Source organism: Atractosteus spatula, chromosome 2, assembly GCF_055471065.1.
Source record: "Atractosteus spatula isolate fAtrSpa1 chromosome 2, fAtrSpa1.hap1, whole genome shotgun sequence".
NCBI lineage: Eukaryota > Metazoa > Chordata > Actinopteri > Semionotiformes > Lepisosteidae > Atractosteus > Atractosteus spatula.
In genome coordinates, this window is record NC_142707.1 from 8,175,618 (window position 1) to 8,189,517 (window position 13,900).

At 40.8% G+C, this 13,900-nt stretch overlaps 2 protein-coding genes across 6 annotated transcripts in view; both read right to left on the minus strand.

Annotated features, from left to right (window-relative positions):
- Nucleotides 1-464: 464 nt before the first annotated feature.
- Nucleotides 465-6,178, minus strand: LOC148839127 (transmembrane emp24 domain-containing protein 4-like). 4 transcript variants are annotated; one of them, XM_088909613.1, is made up of 7 exons: nucleotides 5,954-6,178; nucleotides 5,369-5,469; nucleotides 4,743-4,868; nucleotides 4,129-4,275; nucleotides 3,417-3,521; nucleotides 2,398-2,454; nucleotides 465-1,268 (listed from the first exon to the last, which is right to left on the minus strand). In XM_088909613.1, exons 1-7 carry the CDS (start codon nucleotides 6,087-6,089, stop codon nucleotides 1,233-1,235), a joined length of 708 nt encoding a protein of 235 aa, XP_088765739.1. In that variant the 5' UTR covers nucleotides 6,090-6,178; the 3' UTR covers nucleotides 465-1,232. The 4 variants fall into 4 exon arrangements, with proteins under 4 accessions (XP_088765739.1, XP_088765737.1, XP_088765740.1 ...); XM_088909611.1 differs by having other exon boundaries at nucleotides 2,034-2,454; nucleotides 5,954-6,169; XM_088909614.1 differs by lacking the exon at nucleotides 4,743-4,868 and having other exon boundaries at nucleotides 5,954-6,154.
- A 2,298-nt stretch (nucleotides 6,179-8,476) lies between these two features.
- Nucleotides 8,477-13,900, minus strand: part of nt5c2l1 (5'-nucleotidase, cytosolic II, like 1) — a 28,136-nt gene continuing 22,712 nt past the window's right edge. The window contains exons 15-18 of one of the 2 annotated variants that reach the window (XM_088909609.1): nucleotides 13,237-13,297; nucleotides 12,366-12,542; nucleotides 10,590-10,685; nucleotides 8,477-10,056 (exon numbers count right to left, since the gene is read on the minus strand). In XM_088909609.1, coding sequence (XP_088765735.1) covers nucleotides 10,027-10,056; nucleotides 10,590-10,685; nucleotides 12,366-12,542; nucleotides 13,237-13,297 — 364 coding nt within the window. In that variant the 3' untranslated portion in view covers nucleotides 8,477-10,026. The remainder of the gene's footprint in view (nucleotides 10,057-10,589; nucleotides 10,686-12,365; nucleotides 12,543-13,236; nucleotides 13,298-13,900) is intronic. The other variant, XM_088909610.1, reaches the window with a different exon arrangement.

The window sequence follows — 13,900 nt, forward strand, 5'->3', positions numbered from 1 at the left end:
TTCCTGAAGATTCTTCTGTTCATTGTAAATCTGGTATGTGCGTTATTACATCAGGAAAAATGGGTTGATCAGGATAATTTTGTCTGGGTCCAAGTTGAGAGTAAAATAGATTTTGGGGGTTCAGTATGAAAGCTTCAGTATATTTCTTAAATCAGTTGTTCCTAACACTGCTCATGGGGTACATCTTTACCTTCTCGTTTTTTGTTCCACCCAAGGTCTTAATCTTAATCACAGGCAAATTGAAGTGTGTTAACCGAAATGTAACATTTGACCTCCGCAGAAGGGAAAACGATGGAGGGGAGCTTGACAATCATTCCCACCTCTGTTCTTTAAGGGATCAGCTACTAAGAGCTCCCTTGTTTTAAACAGCGGAGCAAACTCTTAATAAGCAAGTTGATAAGCATACATACTGCATGCAGTTCTGTATATGAAACCAGAAGACACAGGAAACATTGAGTCAGATAAAACAGATATACAGCAGTTATTATTAAGGCATACCAGGGTCAGTGTTAATACATTCCTTTGTCATATTTAGTTTTACAAACATGTTAAAGGGAAACTGCTGTAATTACTGTAAAAGGTACAGGGGTGGTAAAAAGCTAAACATAACACCGTATGATATGATACACTTTGTTAATCTCCAAGGGGAAAATCAAGTTGTCAACACAGGTCATAGATGTAAAAGATCATAAAATCTTACACGGACATGACAACCACTCCCCACACACGATGCATTTATTTGTATTTGGGAAAACAGAAGATTAGTGCATATGGGACATTTAACAGGACTTGCATCCTTATTCATGCAGACAATATCTTTTTATATTTGACACAAGAGGAGAGGGAGAATTTTGTCATGGGTTTCCCTTCACGATGATAACTCACAGAAAACTGAAGGAGCTCTGATGGCCTAGTACTTAAATCATATCTTTTACAGGGGTGTAAAAAGTGTTCAATTGTCTCAAATGTGCAAAAGGTTTCTTTAAAAATATACAAGTGCAAGTTTCCTTCTAAAAAAAAAAGTGCTTGAGTAGAAGTATAAAAGTATAATCTCATGTTGACCCCAATGGATGTCTCTCTCATTGTAAGTATTGACCTGAGCAGATCCATGCTGTCTGCTGAACAGGTCAGATATCCTTCAAGCTGTTTGGCACGTTCTTGTGCTGCAGAAGACTTCACAAAAGCGAAAAAATCCCCTTTATTGGAGGAGTTCTGTAGCTCATCAGGGTCGGTTATGAGCTCCAGCCGCTGCTTGATGTAGTCCAGACCTGTATTGTAAAAGAAACAGGTTATATCCTTTCTAATAATGTACACAATGTTGATATTACACAACTATGATACAGAGAACACTGTAAAACTACATTACATTAGGAAATGAGGAAATGCCATCAACCAATCAGCTTTCTCATCTAGCAGACTATTTTTCACCTATTACTGTTTTCCCATATATGCCTACTAGGATGTTAATTGAGTTCAATTTTAAATCCATCTGCACATTAATTTGCTTTTATCTTTAACATTCCAGTGTAAAACTGAACAAGTGTTGAATTAGTTAAATGACAATTTTAATGATTTATGTATGTATCAATACTGGTATTTAATTACATGCTCAGTCTCTAAAAGCAGGTACCAACTCAAGCTGATACAGCCAGGATGTGTTACAGTGTTCTCTGGAAATGAGCACATAAGCTGTAAGGAGAGAGCTTAAAATGTCAGCAGTCACATTAAGAAAAAGGCGTGATTTGTAAAGTAGAGATTAATCACTTGCTCACTTATATTTAAACACGCGATATATAAACATTTGTCAGTGTATGGTAACCAGATAAAATATTAGAGCTCCATTGTAAATGAATGTTTACAAAGTTTTTGAAAACAGAAAGTCTTCTAACAGCAAGCCCTATCACAGGTTTAGCCACGTGACCTTGACAAATGAACAGAGCTTTGCCTTTGGTTGGGGACCCATCATTACAGTCGTAGACATACGCCAAATGTAGAAAAACCACATTGACTGTGTTAACAATGGATCACCTCACTTTTTTTCCTCTGTCCAGTTTTATTCCATAGATCGAAGAACTAGGCAAAAGTAGACCTTTGCAGCCTTTCGTTGGCACCACTGTGTTCAGCCAGTAATGCCTCCTCAGATGACACAAAGTTTGACAGGTAGGGAGCACCACACTGGTGTTTGGGCAGCTGGCACCCATGATCGCTAACCAAGTGTAGGAGGTCAGCAGTTTCTTGGAATTCAACCTCATTTTCTTCACCAGCTTGTTCCTGGTTTTGGTCTTTGGTATTCTGGAAGTCTGTGGCCTGTGATACAAGCATGTTGGAACTTGCCAAGGAATCAACCTTGACCTGCTTGCTTCCAAAGCCAGAAGCTTGGGATGGCTCTCTGTTTACCTTCTGCACATCAGAAGTCAGCATTGTGCACTCATCCATGTGATGGGTGTCTTTTCTCTGTGGAGAAAATCACATTGATTTAAGCATCACTTATCAATTTTCTGAGCTAGTTATGTTGGGGAAACTCGGTCTCTTAACTACTTTTTATCTTGTACTGCCAAAAAGTTATAACAGTGGATTCACAATAATTAGTGCTATTGTAGCACCCAATAAAATTTGCCATTTGTTTTCATCAGTATTTCAAGATTTTACACCCCTCTGTTATTTTATTCCTACACATTTGGGAACTTTATCTGAAAAATCTAGTTGTATTGGCTATTCTCAGCCTGAAGATTAATGAACGTCTCAGAGCAGGTACATGGAAAGAGAAATGGTCTTCCACATGTCTCTCAGTAACCAGCGATTTATTGATGCGTATTTCCAAGACAAGATTTTACCATTTGGTATCCAGTCACTGGACTTGAAAACGTGTCATGGTCTGTACACATCCATCCATTCTCTAGTGGCTTTATCCAATTCAGGGTTGCAGGGGGAGCTGGAGCCTATCCCAGCAAGCAACTGGCAAAAGGTAGGATACACCCTGGATGGGATGCCAGTCCATTACAAAGTCTGTATACAATTGAGCTGAATACTATGCCCGAGTAAAAACTTTCAAATAAACTGTGTGATGCTTAATAAGATGTATTAACTGGGTGTCATCTGGAGGAAAACACCCCAGATAGCTCAGTATTCTCAGCCCTCTAATAACACCCTGACCATAATCAAAATGACTTTTCAATTTATTAGCTCACTTTAACAAGAATTTTTATTCAAGCTTTGCAAATGGTTTACAGCTCAAAATGTGGCCCAGCTTTAGAAACAAAAACATATTGTACATTTCAAATATGAAGGGGAATTGAAACACAAAGTCTGTAACAGGGCTCCTTGTGTTTCAAGATGAGTTGGGAATGAAGATACAACACCTCAGGACTCTTAAATGCCCTTCCATGGGAATTAATACCAGTATAAAGTAGGCTTACTAGCCAGATGCCGGCGATGATGAGGATGATGGTCTGGGCAATGGACCACCACAGCACATAGTAGTTGGTGCTCTTACAGGTCATCCTGAAGCGCTCCTCGCGGTACTGCCGAGACAGACACACATAGCCACTGAAAACACAGCGTCTCCTGGCCCAGAGTGTCACGGGTATTCTGTGCTGGTTTCAGAGGTGCACACTGCCTGGAGTCCCATTACCAAAGCACTGCACCCCACACCTTACATTAGCTGGGCAACAAGAACGGCCTGAAGAGGACTTGACCTGTATTCCACGAGGTTTTTAAAAAGATTTGAAAATATCTGCAGCTACAACCCCTTCTTTTTTTCTAGTAGGATCTCCCTCAATTGAGGGTACCAGTGAGGGGATTGCACAGTGCATTCCATCCGTACCACTGATTTTTAATCCTACTTAAACCTGGGGTGTGTTTTCCTGCTCCTCAATTCAGCTACAAATTGCCCATCACAAAGACAGCCTAGTCAATGGACCTGGAGTTCCACAACCATAATATTCTGACCAGTGAGTGTATAACATGAGGCCTTGTAAGGTTTTCTGCAATGCTATGCTCACTGTAATAGTTATTTAACATGACCACAACAAACACATTTAGGAGGGAATAGTCTTAAGCAAGACCTGGAACAACAAGATGTGCAACAAACTTGAAATACACTGACAAGCCACCCTGGGCCTCTCTCACCCGCTGGTAGTCGTACTCCATCTGGATCTGCTCCACCTGGTCCAGCAGCTGCCTGACTCTGAGCTGCAGCTCTGTCAGCTTGTCTTTGGCAGCAATCTCAGGGTAGTTATTGGTGTGTTCCCCTACCTGGATATCCAGATGAACTCTCTGACACAGGAAGAGTAAAAAAAAAAAAGATATTTCATGCAACTCAGAAATAGATCTGTAACAATAGATTATATAAACCTAGCACCTAGTGATCAGGGAAGAGTTTATGAAGTGGATGTAAACCCAAACTTTGAAATTACAACAACCTGCTCTGGTTTCAACCGAATGTAAATAACACTGTTATTGCTTTCAGGGTTTCTCTGAACTAGATCTGTTCTCTCCATCTTCCAACAAATGTTAGGATTACTCAAGAACATTACTGAAAGCAGAGTAAATGGCAGCCTCTTCCAGTCACTGATGTTTCTTAGAGGTTTTTGGTGCTCTGTCATCTGAAATATAAAAATCTGCAACAACAGACTGTATATGAAAATTGTAACAATACAAAAAGCTGCAAGCGCATAAAATGAAAAATTCCGTGCAATCTTTGAAAGGCAGGTCTCGCCCCGAACACCTGCAGGGTCGCTTACCAGCTTTCCCCCGGTAAAAAGCGCCATCTTGGTGGAGTTGGAATACAGACAAATCCGATGCTCTCCAGGGGTGAAGGAGGTGAAGGTAAAGCACCCTTCAGAACCATACTGCCGGGAAAGCACGATCTACGACACACAGACAGCCGACAAGTGACCTGTCACTCCTACCACTCCGAGACCCAGAAAGGCCTGGGAACTGCCTGGATTCAGATTCAGGGCATTTTAATACACCACTTTACCTCTTCTGTGTGAAATAATTGTTAGTTGCAGATCTTAATACAAGCCTTCAGTAATGTTGAACCAGGCGAAACGGGTATGTTGTGTTCTGAAATGAATCTGAAATGAACAAACACTATCATCCTGTTCCAGGCAGTAAGGAGTGCACTGAAATTTGCTCTTTTCAGGTCATTCTTTCATGAAGGCTGTAAAACTGTTGTCTCCATAATAAAAAAATGGATACTGTATATTTTAAATTTTGTTTTTAAAAATGGAATCCACTTACGAATGCTCTTTGACGTTAAACTCCCACTGCATAGCAGTTTGACTTGTTCCACACTCAGTCAGTTATTGACCGAGTAGTTAACCTAGGTGCAGGTGACTGTTATGTACAGTAGTATAAATGCTACCTTGGTGTCTGGATCTTCGACCTCGACATGCATCCCCAGGCCAGGTGTGGACGGCAGGAATGAGCTGCTCTGCTTGTCCCACAGCTGTGTGCGGTATTTCCCTGGGAGAAACACCCAACAGGCATCAGCATGTTTGCCCTCTGTCCAACGACGGGACCAAGACTTGTGATGCACAAGCACATGGCTCTGATGCACACTTTATGAACCGCAACATGATGTGCTTGTTAACTTGCTACACTATCTAGAACGGACACAGCTGCTTGTTTTTCTCTTTCTTGCACCACATTTGCTTTAAGAGCCTGCAGTTCATAAAACCCCAAATGGATCAAAGGGAATTCTTCGTCGTTTATAACCCAGGAATCTCTAAACCAGTCCTGAAGAGGTCCAATATAGGAATTTTATAGGTAACTGTTAAAACACAAAACGTCTCAGAAGGAGAAAAGTTCCCTTAACTAATTCTTTGCTTAAGTGATCAATACAAAAAGGGTGATTTAAAGTGGCGCAAACAAAGAACACTTGCAAGTACCTCAAACTGAACTCTAACAAGATGAACGCGGTCAGGTACTGTAGTTCACCTGTACGTACCGATAACCTTGGTCCAGTCAGGAATCTCCTCGATGAAGCATTTTTTCTCCGTCTCCCCGATATGGAAGTACAGCGCTCGCGTGAGGCTGAGAGTGGCGAGCAAGAACAGACAAACAACCTGCGAGAACAGAGACATCCTGGACAAAACCGACAAACTGCGACATCAACTCTACTTCTCAACAACACAAGCACAGCCTCAACTTCGGAATAGCCATGCGCAGCTTTTTATGGGACTTCCGAGAACAGAGTACTGAGTCTGTGCAGTACTTTGCAGCCTATAAATTAATCGGTTGTGAGCAGGCGCAGAAAGAGCATAACGGTAAAACTTAGCACGGGGTTATCGTACAACGATGTGCTATTTATACAGTGTAGATTTGTTTATTTTCTGGCTATGTAAGACACTTTTCCCAACTAGTTGAATTCATGGTGTTTTCCTCTATTATTATGTGCATTTGTAATCCCGTATATGCCTTTTAACCTCAAGAAAAAAGTGGTGAATAGGAATATTCTCTTTGACAGGAGGCTGGGTAGCCCATTCTTTAACTCCACGACGCTTTGCATAATGAAATGCTTCCTGTTTTTAATTTTCCTGTTTTAAAATGCACTTGTAGATGCACTTCTGCTTTGTGATTCACTGTCGATACTCGAGGTCCACTGGATTGACATTTGCCAATGTCCCTTGAGGTTTTGAGTACTTGAACCAGGTCTTTCTTGAGTCTGTGCTACATACATTGATATGACATCATATGACATCTACTGTATATGACACCTGAAGAAGGCTCCACGGCCTAAACGTTGTGTTCTCTTTCTTCTTTTTTTTTCAGCATGGAATAAACCTATTACTTGTTCCTTTGCAGCCTACGCATGCTGACGCAGCTACCCACCTGAACTAATACATCTATATGTACCCATATGTTTATATATGATCCAAGTAAATTTTTGGTGTGGAAAATCACAATCAATTCATCACTTTCCAGTACTTTCAGTTTTTAATATTTAAAGATCAAAACTAGTTTTTCATCCTCCACATCTGTTTCTTTTGTAAAATTAAAAAAACAATAACAGAGAAAGGAACAAAATGGATAAAAGAGGAATTAAACGGCCCAAATGTGGTTCTCAGTTGTGATTCTAGAACTTAATTGAACTAAAGTAGTCGAAATTAAATTGTTCACAGTAAGGGGAAACTTTGAGCTCTATATCCAAGGTGCAGAGACAGGGGTCTCATAGGACTCCATTATTCAATGGATGATGTCATACCTGTTATGTGAACAACACTGCTTCTACAATAACTGCCACACAGTGTTTACCTCCTCCGTGATTTAAACTCATTATGGATTGTCTGACTATCGAAACAGCAACCTAAATGTACGGTGATTTTTTTCGGATGACCTTCACAACAGCGCTTGTATTGAATTTAGAGCAGGCTATACATTTCTTACTGCCATGCTGTTTGGAGAAATAAAAGATGTAATGAGTCAGAAGTATGAAAACAAAGAGTAAGCTCTCCAAGACCAGAGTAGTCAATTTACAAATCTACAGTTTATGGACCACAGAACAAAAATCTGTAAACAACAGAAATTATCGTTCAGAAATGATTTCTTCACTAGTACTTGTGTTTATTCCTTTCCTGCTTGTTAGTTACTATTCCCCCTGTCAGTTACTTATTACAACTCATTTGTCTGTACAATTAGATTAATTAGGGGGCTTCTCAGACCTGATCTGTTTTTGATGATACATTTATTTGTATCTGGAAAAACTGAAGGTGATTACATACGGATATTGAAGAAAGTCAACCTAAATGGACATACATTTAGTATTTTCTTTTCACATTTACTGCAGCAGGAGAAAGTGAATTTTGTCGTAGGTTTCCCTTCAAGGTGATCACTTAAATTAAATTGGTAGATTTGAAGATGCTCAGATGGTTTAATGTGGTATGCTTAATATTGTCATTTCATTCCTGATTAAGGCATCTATTCAGGAAATTGAACAGTCTAATTCTGGGGATTTTGGTAGTTATATTGTCATCTCGAAGACTAACGAAAGTCTGAGAGCAAGTAAACAGGAAAAAAATGTCTTCTCGAATTTTCTAATCAACTGCAATTTGTGTGATTAATTTGTTTTCAGGAAAGGTTTTCTTGGTACCTAGTCACTGGAGTTAAAATCATGTCTAAGTCTGTCTACAGTTAAGCTGAAAGAGAAGCTTGAGTAAAACCTATTTACACTGTGCGATACTTAAAAAAATAGAATAACTAGTTTCTTGTGAGCAATAAAAAAAAACATAATTGATAGCTTCGTGTCTCAGTAATGTCCTGACCAAAATGCACATTATGTTTGAATTGCATTCATACCAGCTGACTTCAACAAGTGAATGTCCACAAGCTTTTTACACAGTTTGCAGTTCAATATGTGGTCCAGCTTTAGCAACATCACAAAATTGTGGAAAATAAGGAAGGAAATTGTAACAGGGCTCCAGGTATCGCACGGTGAGTCTGGAATGATGATATATCACCCTGGGATTTAGAATGCCATTAAAATGTCCTTTAATGGGTTTCATTTGACTCTAAAATCTCTTTACCAAGATTTTAACACCTGCCACACGGAACAGGACTGTGTCATGGCTGCTTAAACACACATAAAACCACTGAAGAAAACTGACCTCTGTACGTTACAAATTCCACTGCTTCACTTAGACAATGTTTTGAGTTTACAATTCAAGCTCTCTCTCTCTCTCTCTCTCTCTCTGTCTGTTTTTATTTTAGTTCTTGATTGAGCTCAAGCAAGAAGGCTTTCCCTCCATGTTTTCAGCAGGTGGGATTTGAAGGCAAACTCACCTCTACCAGCTCAGCAGAAGTCTGTCCCTACAGGACCAGGACCGCCCACAACTGCACTGCAGTTTTTGCCAAGCTAAAACAAAGGTTCACATTGGCAATAATCCTTTCCCAGAAGCCAGATGTCTTTGCTTAGATATCATTTAAAAAATACAGTTTTTAAAATCCATTTTATTTTTCTCCATACCACATGTTGTATAAAAGTTGTTTTTTTCCAGCTTACTTTACATATACGTCTGTCTTAATATTCACAGCAATTTTAAAGCTTATTTATAAAAAAGTTACCATCAGAATATATTTAAGGCACACGAAGATCTTTCTAGGGCGGGTCCTAACTTACACCTTCTGAAAAATAATAACAAGGATGCTGTTCAAAGGCATCTTCACAATAGCTCTCCCTCCATTCCACTCTGGGTAGTAGCCAATGAACCGTATCCTTGCTGGCTAGAGATTTCTACACGGAATTTCACTTACATCTCTCAGGCTCTGTTTATTGCACATGACATGAAAAGTTTGCTCAGGCAGGTTTAAAAACAACACATGTATGGTCATCCACACACTAAACAAACAGATTGGACAGCATTGAAAATCTGTTATCGCATACTGTGGCAAACCAGACTGCACTTACAGTACAGTCAGAAGCAGTACACTGGCTAGACACCAGTCTGCTATACCCAGGGCAGATGTGTAATCAGTCTGCTGGGCACCAGGTTCGAAGGATTCTGGTATTATACAGGAGTTACAGTTTCTGTATGATTTGGGATTGCAATAACCTCTCTGGATCACAGATAAATATTAGTCCAAGTTGCAAAAGGCACAAAGTTGCCTCCTACATCAAGTACTTTTCTGCAACAGCAATCATCCACCCTACTGTAAACTGGGAGAAAATGCCAAGCAAGTGGTTGAACCACAGTAGGTGTTTGAAACCTCAAGACCTAAAGTGACAGCCTTTGGAGAGGTTGTTATAATTGATATTCTCATTATTTTTTTCCTGCATTGCAATCTATGCAGTTATGCAGAAGATGGATGTAATCCCAGTATTTAGTCATGTTAACCAGAAAAAAACTTGTAGTAGTCACAGCTGGAAAAACTGTCTTTTGTGACTTGAGGCTGAATATATTAATGTACGTTGGTAATACTGTTGACCAGCCCATCTCCCTGTGTCCCTTCCCTTCTCCAGGCTAAAATTCCACTTCCTCTTCCATGATTTTGTCCAGCTTATTGTTGCCGCCAGCTCTCCTGGGCTCATTTCTCCTCCTCATGGAGGTCACGTGCCTTGTGGACAGAGACACACATGTAAGAGATAGAAAAGCATGCTGTGCTTTCTTTAAACAAACTTACAAATATTCAGGTCCCCATTCCTGCATCTGGGTCAGCTAAAACCAATTTAATTTTTTTCTCCTCTTAAGCACAAATCCTGAGTTACTGTATGAAGCACATTCCTGTGTGAAACACTATATACTGTAGAAGACAATCTACGTTAACATGGTCAGAAAGTAGGACAAAGATTTCATGTTAAATTTGTAAAAAAATATATCATCAGATTAATTCTTCCCTACGTCAATTTATTGTTGCGGCAAAAAAGTTTGGAATCACTTGAAAGAAAAATATGTGTTCAGTGGACAGGCATAAGTCCCTTAGGCAGTTTGTTAACACTGTACTCTGTCTTGCAATCAGCATTATTATTATTTTTTTTAACAGGGCAGCGTGTTTCCTACCATTTACTCAAAGCACAAAATAGCAGAATCAGCAGAGCAGATGCTACAAAAGGGACATTCGCTCAGCAGTTTTCAGGAATTCTCACTCACCTTGGACACTGTGAGGCGGAGGACTCGATTGCTTACAGAGGAGTCCGACACGGTCATGTCTAGAGGGTAGTGGTCCACTGTGGATTCATGGGGCATCTGTGAAGAAGCAAGAGCAACACGCAGGTCTGAAAGTAGCCCTTCCTGCTCACACTGTACTGCCTGTAGCAGCTGTTCAGGAATCATTCTCAGAATTTCGAGAACTGGCTGTAGCAAAAGGAACCCAATTCATTACGATTCTAAGTTCTTCACATACTGTACATGCATAACACCTGATCTGAATTCCAAAACCAGACAAGACCATACTTCTTATCCATGTTTGTAATAAGTTATATGTCACTATCAGTGTCTTGCCAACGTTCGAAAAATATAAAACTGATTTTTAAATTGATGCTGCAGTAAGGTACCAGGCAGTACGTTTTAGTCATTTTGAAGACATTGGTAATTAGATCATCAAAGATACACAGTAATTGTTCTGAGTATTTCACAGATGTTTGACAGAACAAACTGACATACACTGTTAGATTTTAGCATCCTTTCCCCTAGGGGGCGTTCCAAATTCCCGAGTCCTAGTTTGATTGCTGTATTTCTATTTCCAGGTGTTAAGAATCAGTGTTGATATACAGTATAAGCCTAGAGCTTCCGATGCTCAGGGCTCAGCGTTAGGACATGGATGTCCAGAGGCCCGCCTAGAACCAGACTACGGAGTCGTCTGAGGGCACAGGCCTTGCCAGAGGCATCACGCCCCCTGAGCCCGGGGTTCTGGAGGACCGGCCCGTATGTTCTTGGACTGTTCCATATTTCCCTGTGTCTGTCTGGTTGGATGGATCTCCTGGTTTAGGATTATTGGACTGCGCCCTGACTTACCCCCATGGATTCGCTTGTAACTGGATGCCTCGTTTTCCCCTGTTCACCAGGGCACCTGCTGTCACTGAGCACTACCTTCACGAAGAAACCCTTGTGTGTTTTCCCTGATGTCCGCCTCCTATTTGTCTCGGGTTACACCGCACCGCATAGGGTCTAATCAGCAACCCTCCTCAGAAGACTGAGGCCCATTCGTGACATGCACAGGCAACAGGCATACAGTATACAGACAGACTGTAGACTGTGAGCAAGGTAGCCATGCTGGAGTGGAGTCTCCCTCTCCAAGAGGTCATTCTCCATAAGATCCCTCAATTCCAGCACAAGATTACATTTCATAGAAATATGCAGGGCCGGATTTTGGTGTTCATAGGCCCTAGGCACTAAAATGTGCAAAAAGAGGGGTAAATGCCAATTGAATTGTCGATTGACATGATGCACTTTAAACTATTCTAATGCTAAACCACGTGATTGATGGAGCAAATCCAGCCACCATCACTTCGATACTTCTAGTTCCTAGAACAGCCGCTAGATAGATTATTGCACCTACAGTCGATTGCAAGCATGTTGTTTCAGCTCATTTTTCATTAGTGTGAAATCACTAGTGAATCACTAGTGTTTCCCTCCTTCGTAGGCTCTAAGCACTGTGCCTACAGTGCCTATTGGGAAATCCAGCACTGGAAATATGACAAAATAGTGTTCAGTATTAAGAAATTCAAAACTGCACATCAAGAGGTCCACTGTCAGAGCAGATCCACTGTGTGAGAACACAGATTTTACACACTGGTTGATCCTGGGGGTGGGGAGCGGGTGAAATGTTTAACTGTGTTTCTGGGGACACCGTGAACAATCTCTGAACCCCCTCTTGGGCTCCCAGACAGAGTGAAAGACGGGAGGGGGAGGGGTCTCCACACTCACCAGCACGGGCGGGGCTCTGAACAGGTAGCTGAAGGGGTAGTAGAGCAGGTTGAGGCAGGAGGCAGCGTATAGGTCGGCGTAGCGCATCAGCTGGCTGGCAAAGAGTGTCTGGCGGGACCCACAGCGCAGCAGGCTGCCCATCTTTCCGTAGCACATGTCCATCTCGTGGGTCACCCTCTGCACACACACATCGCTTGCGGTCACCCTCTCACACCGCGACCCCGTACGCACACTCCACACCGCCCACTGTAAGCTTGCTCCTTAGCCTTCCCCTTAAGCTCATTATAGTCAAGAGGAATTGACATTACTTCTCTACAGACAGCACTTCCTGCATTTTAGGAGATATTGTAAACAGGAATATTTCAACTTAATTCAGTTGATTGACCCTTAAAGCAGTAATTGATTGAGTTGTTTCATTAAGAACTCAGTTATAATGAAACCCCTGGCTCTCCAGAAACAGGAGTGAAATGTAACTTGATATTTATGGCAGTCCCCCAAAATTAGACCATTTGGGAAGTCTTCACTCTGTTATCTTAATCAACCCTGCAATTACATGGCATTCTAGCAGCAATGAAGATGCTCGAATAAAGAATAGTGATTGTAATTGTTAATCGTTCTTGTATGTTAACCTGAGGATAATCCCATAGAAAATGTTTTTTTCTGTACAGAAAAGGAGCTCTTAATCTTGTGTCCTTAGGACAAAGTCATAAAAATAAACAGATTATTTTTATTTGTTTGCTTAGCAGATGCCCTTATCCTTAATTCTTTCCTCTGTATCTTCCTCTCTTTCACCTCATTCCTTCAGCTGACTGTGCTAATTAATGTTTTTTAATGTGCTAAACTAATGAGCAGAGCTGATGATGTTCCTTACCTTGATTCTGACTTGAATAGCACTGATGTCGGGACACTCTATGCTTCCACTGTCCAGGTGTCTAGAACATGAAGCACAGAAAACTGTCAGCACAAACCAACAGATAAGCTATCCCATGATTCATTGCATGCAGCTGCACACATAGAAGTCTACACAAGCATTAGCTGATTCTTGCAGACGGGTTAACACTGAGAATCACACACCTGTATGCCCTTCGCATCTTTTAGACACTCTAGTGGACAGAAATAGAAAGGGCATCCACATGCCAAAATCTGCACCTATTCTATATGCCGCTGAACTCAAAAAACATCATTGGAAAGAGAAAGCACTCATAAAATCAAGAAGGTGCTTTTCAGCTGTTTGCTATGGCTATATGTGTGGATATATGTACAGTAGATATTCAATATGACAACCTAGATTTTCTGTATCTCTATAACTTCCATCAGGTGCTTACCTAGATTAACAACAAGCATTTTGCCCTGACATCATTCTTCGAATTGGATCTACAAAATTTTGCTCATCAGCCTAACATTTACCTAATGTCAAGGGCCAGTATAGCATATCGATGTCAGGCCAATGTAAAATTTTATATGCATATATATGAGATGATGGAAACAAACCATCTCATGAAATCTTTAGCTATATTGTTAATTCAAATGTCTAA

Coding starts and splice junctions, on each gene's coding strand:
- LOC148839127 (XM_088909611.1), bottom strand. CDS start 6,089: ATGTCTCTGTTCTCGCAGGTTGTTTGTCTGTTCTTGCTCGCCACTCTC. Junction 4,276..4,742: donor TTTTTACCGGGGGAAAGCTG/GTAAGCGACCCT, acceptor TTCCTGTGTCAG/AGAGTTCATCTGGATATCCA. Junction 3,522..4,128: donor TGGAGTACGACTACCAGCGG/GTGAGAGAGGCC, acceptor CTGTCTCGGCAG/TACCGCGAGGAGCGCTTCAG.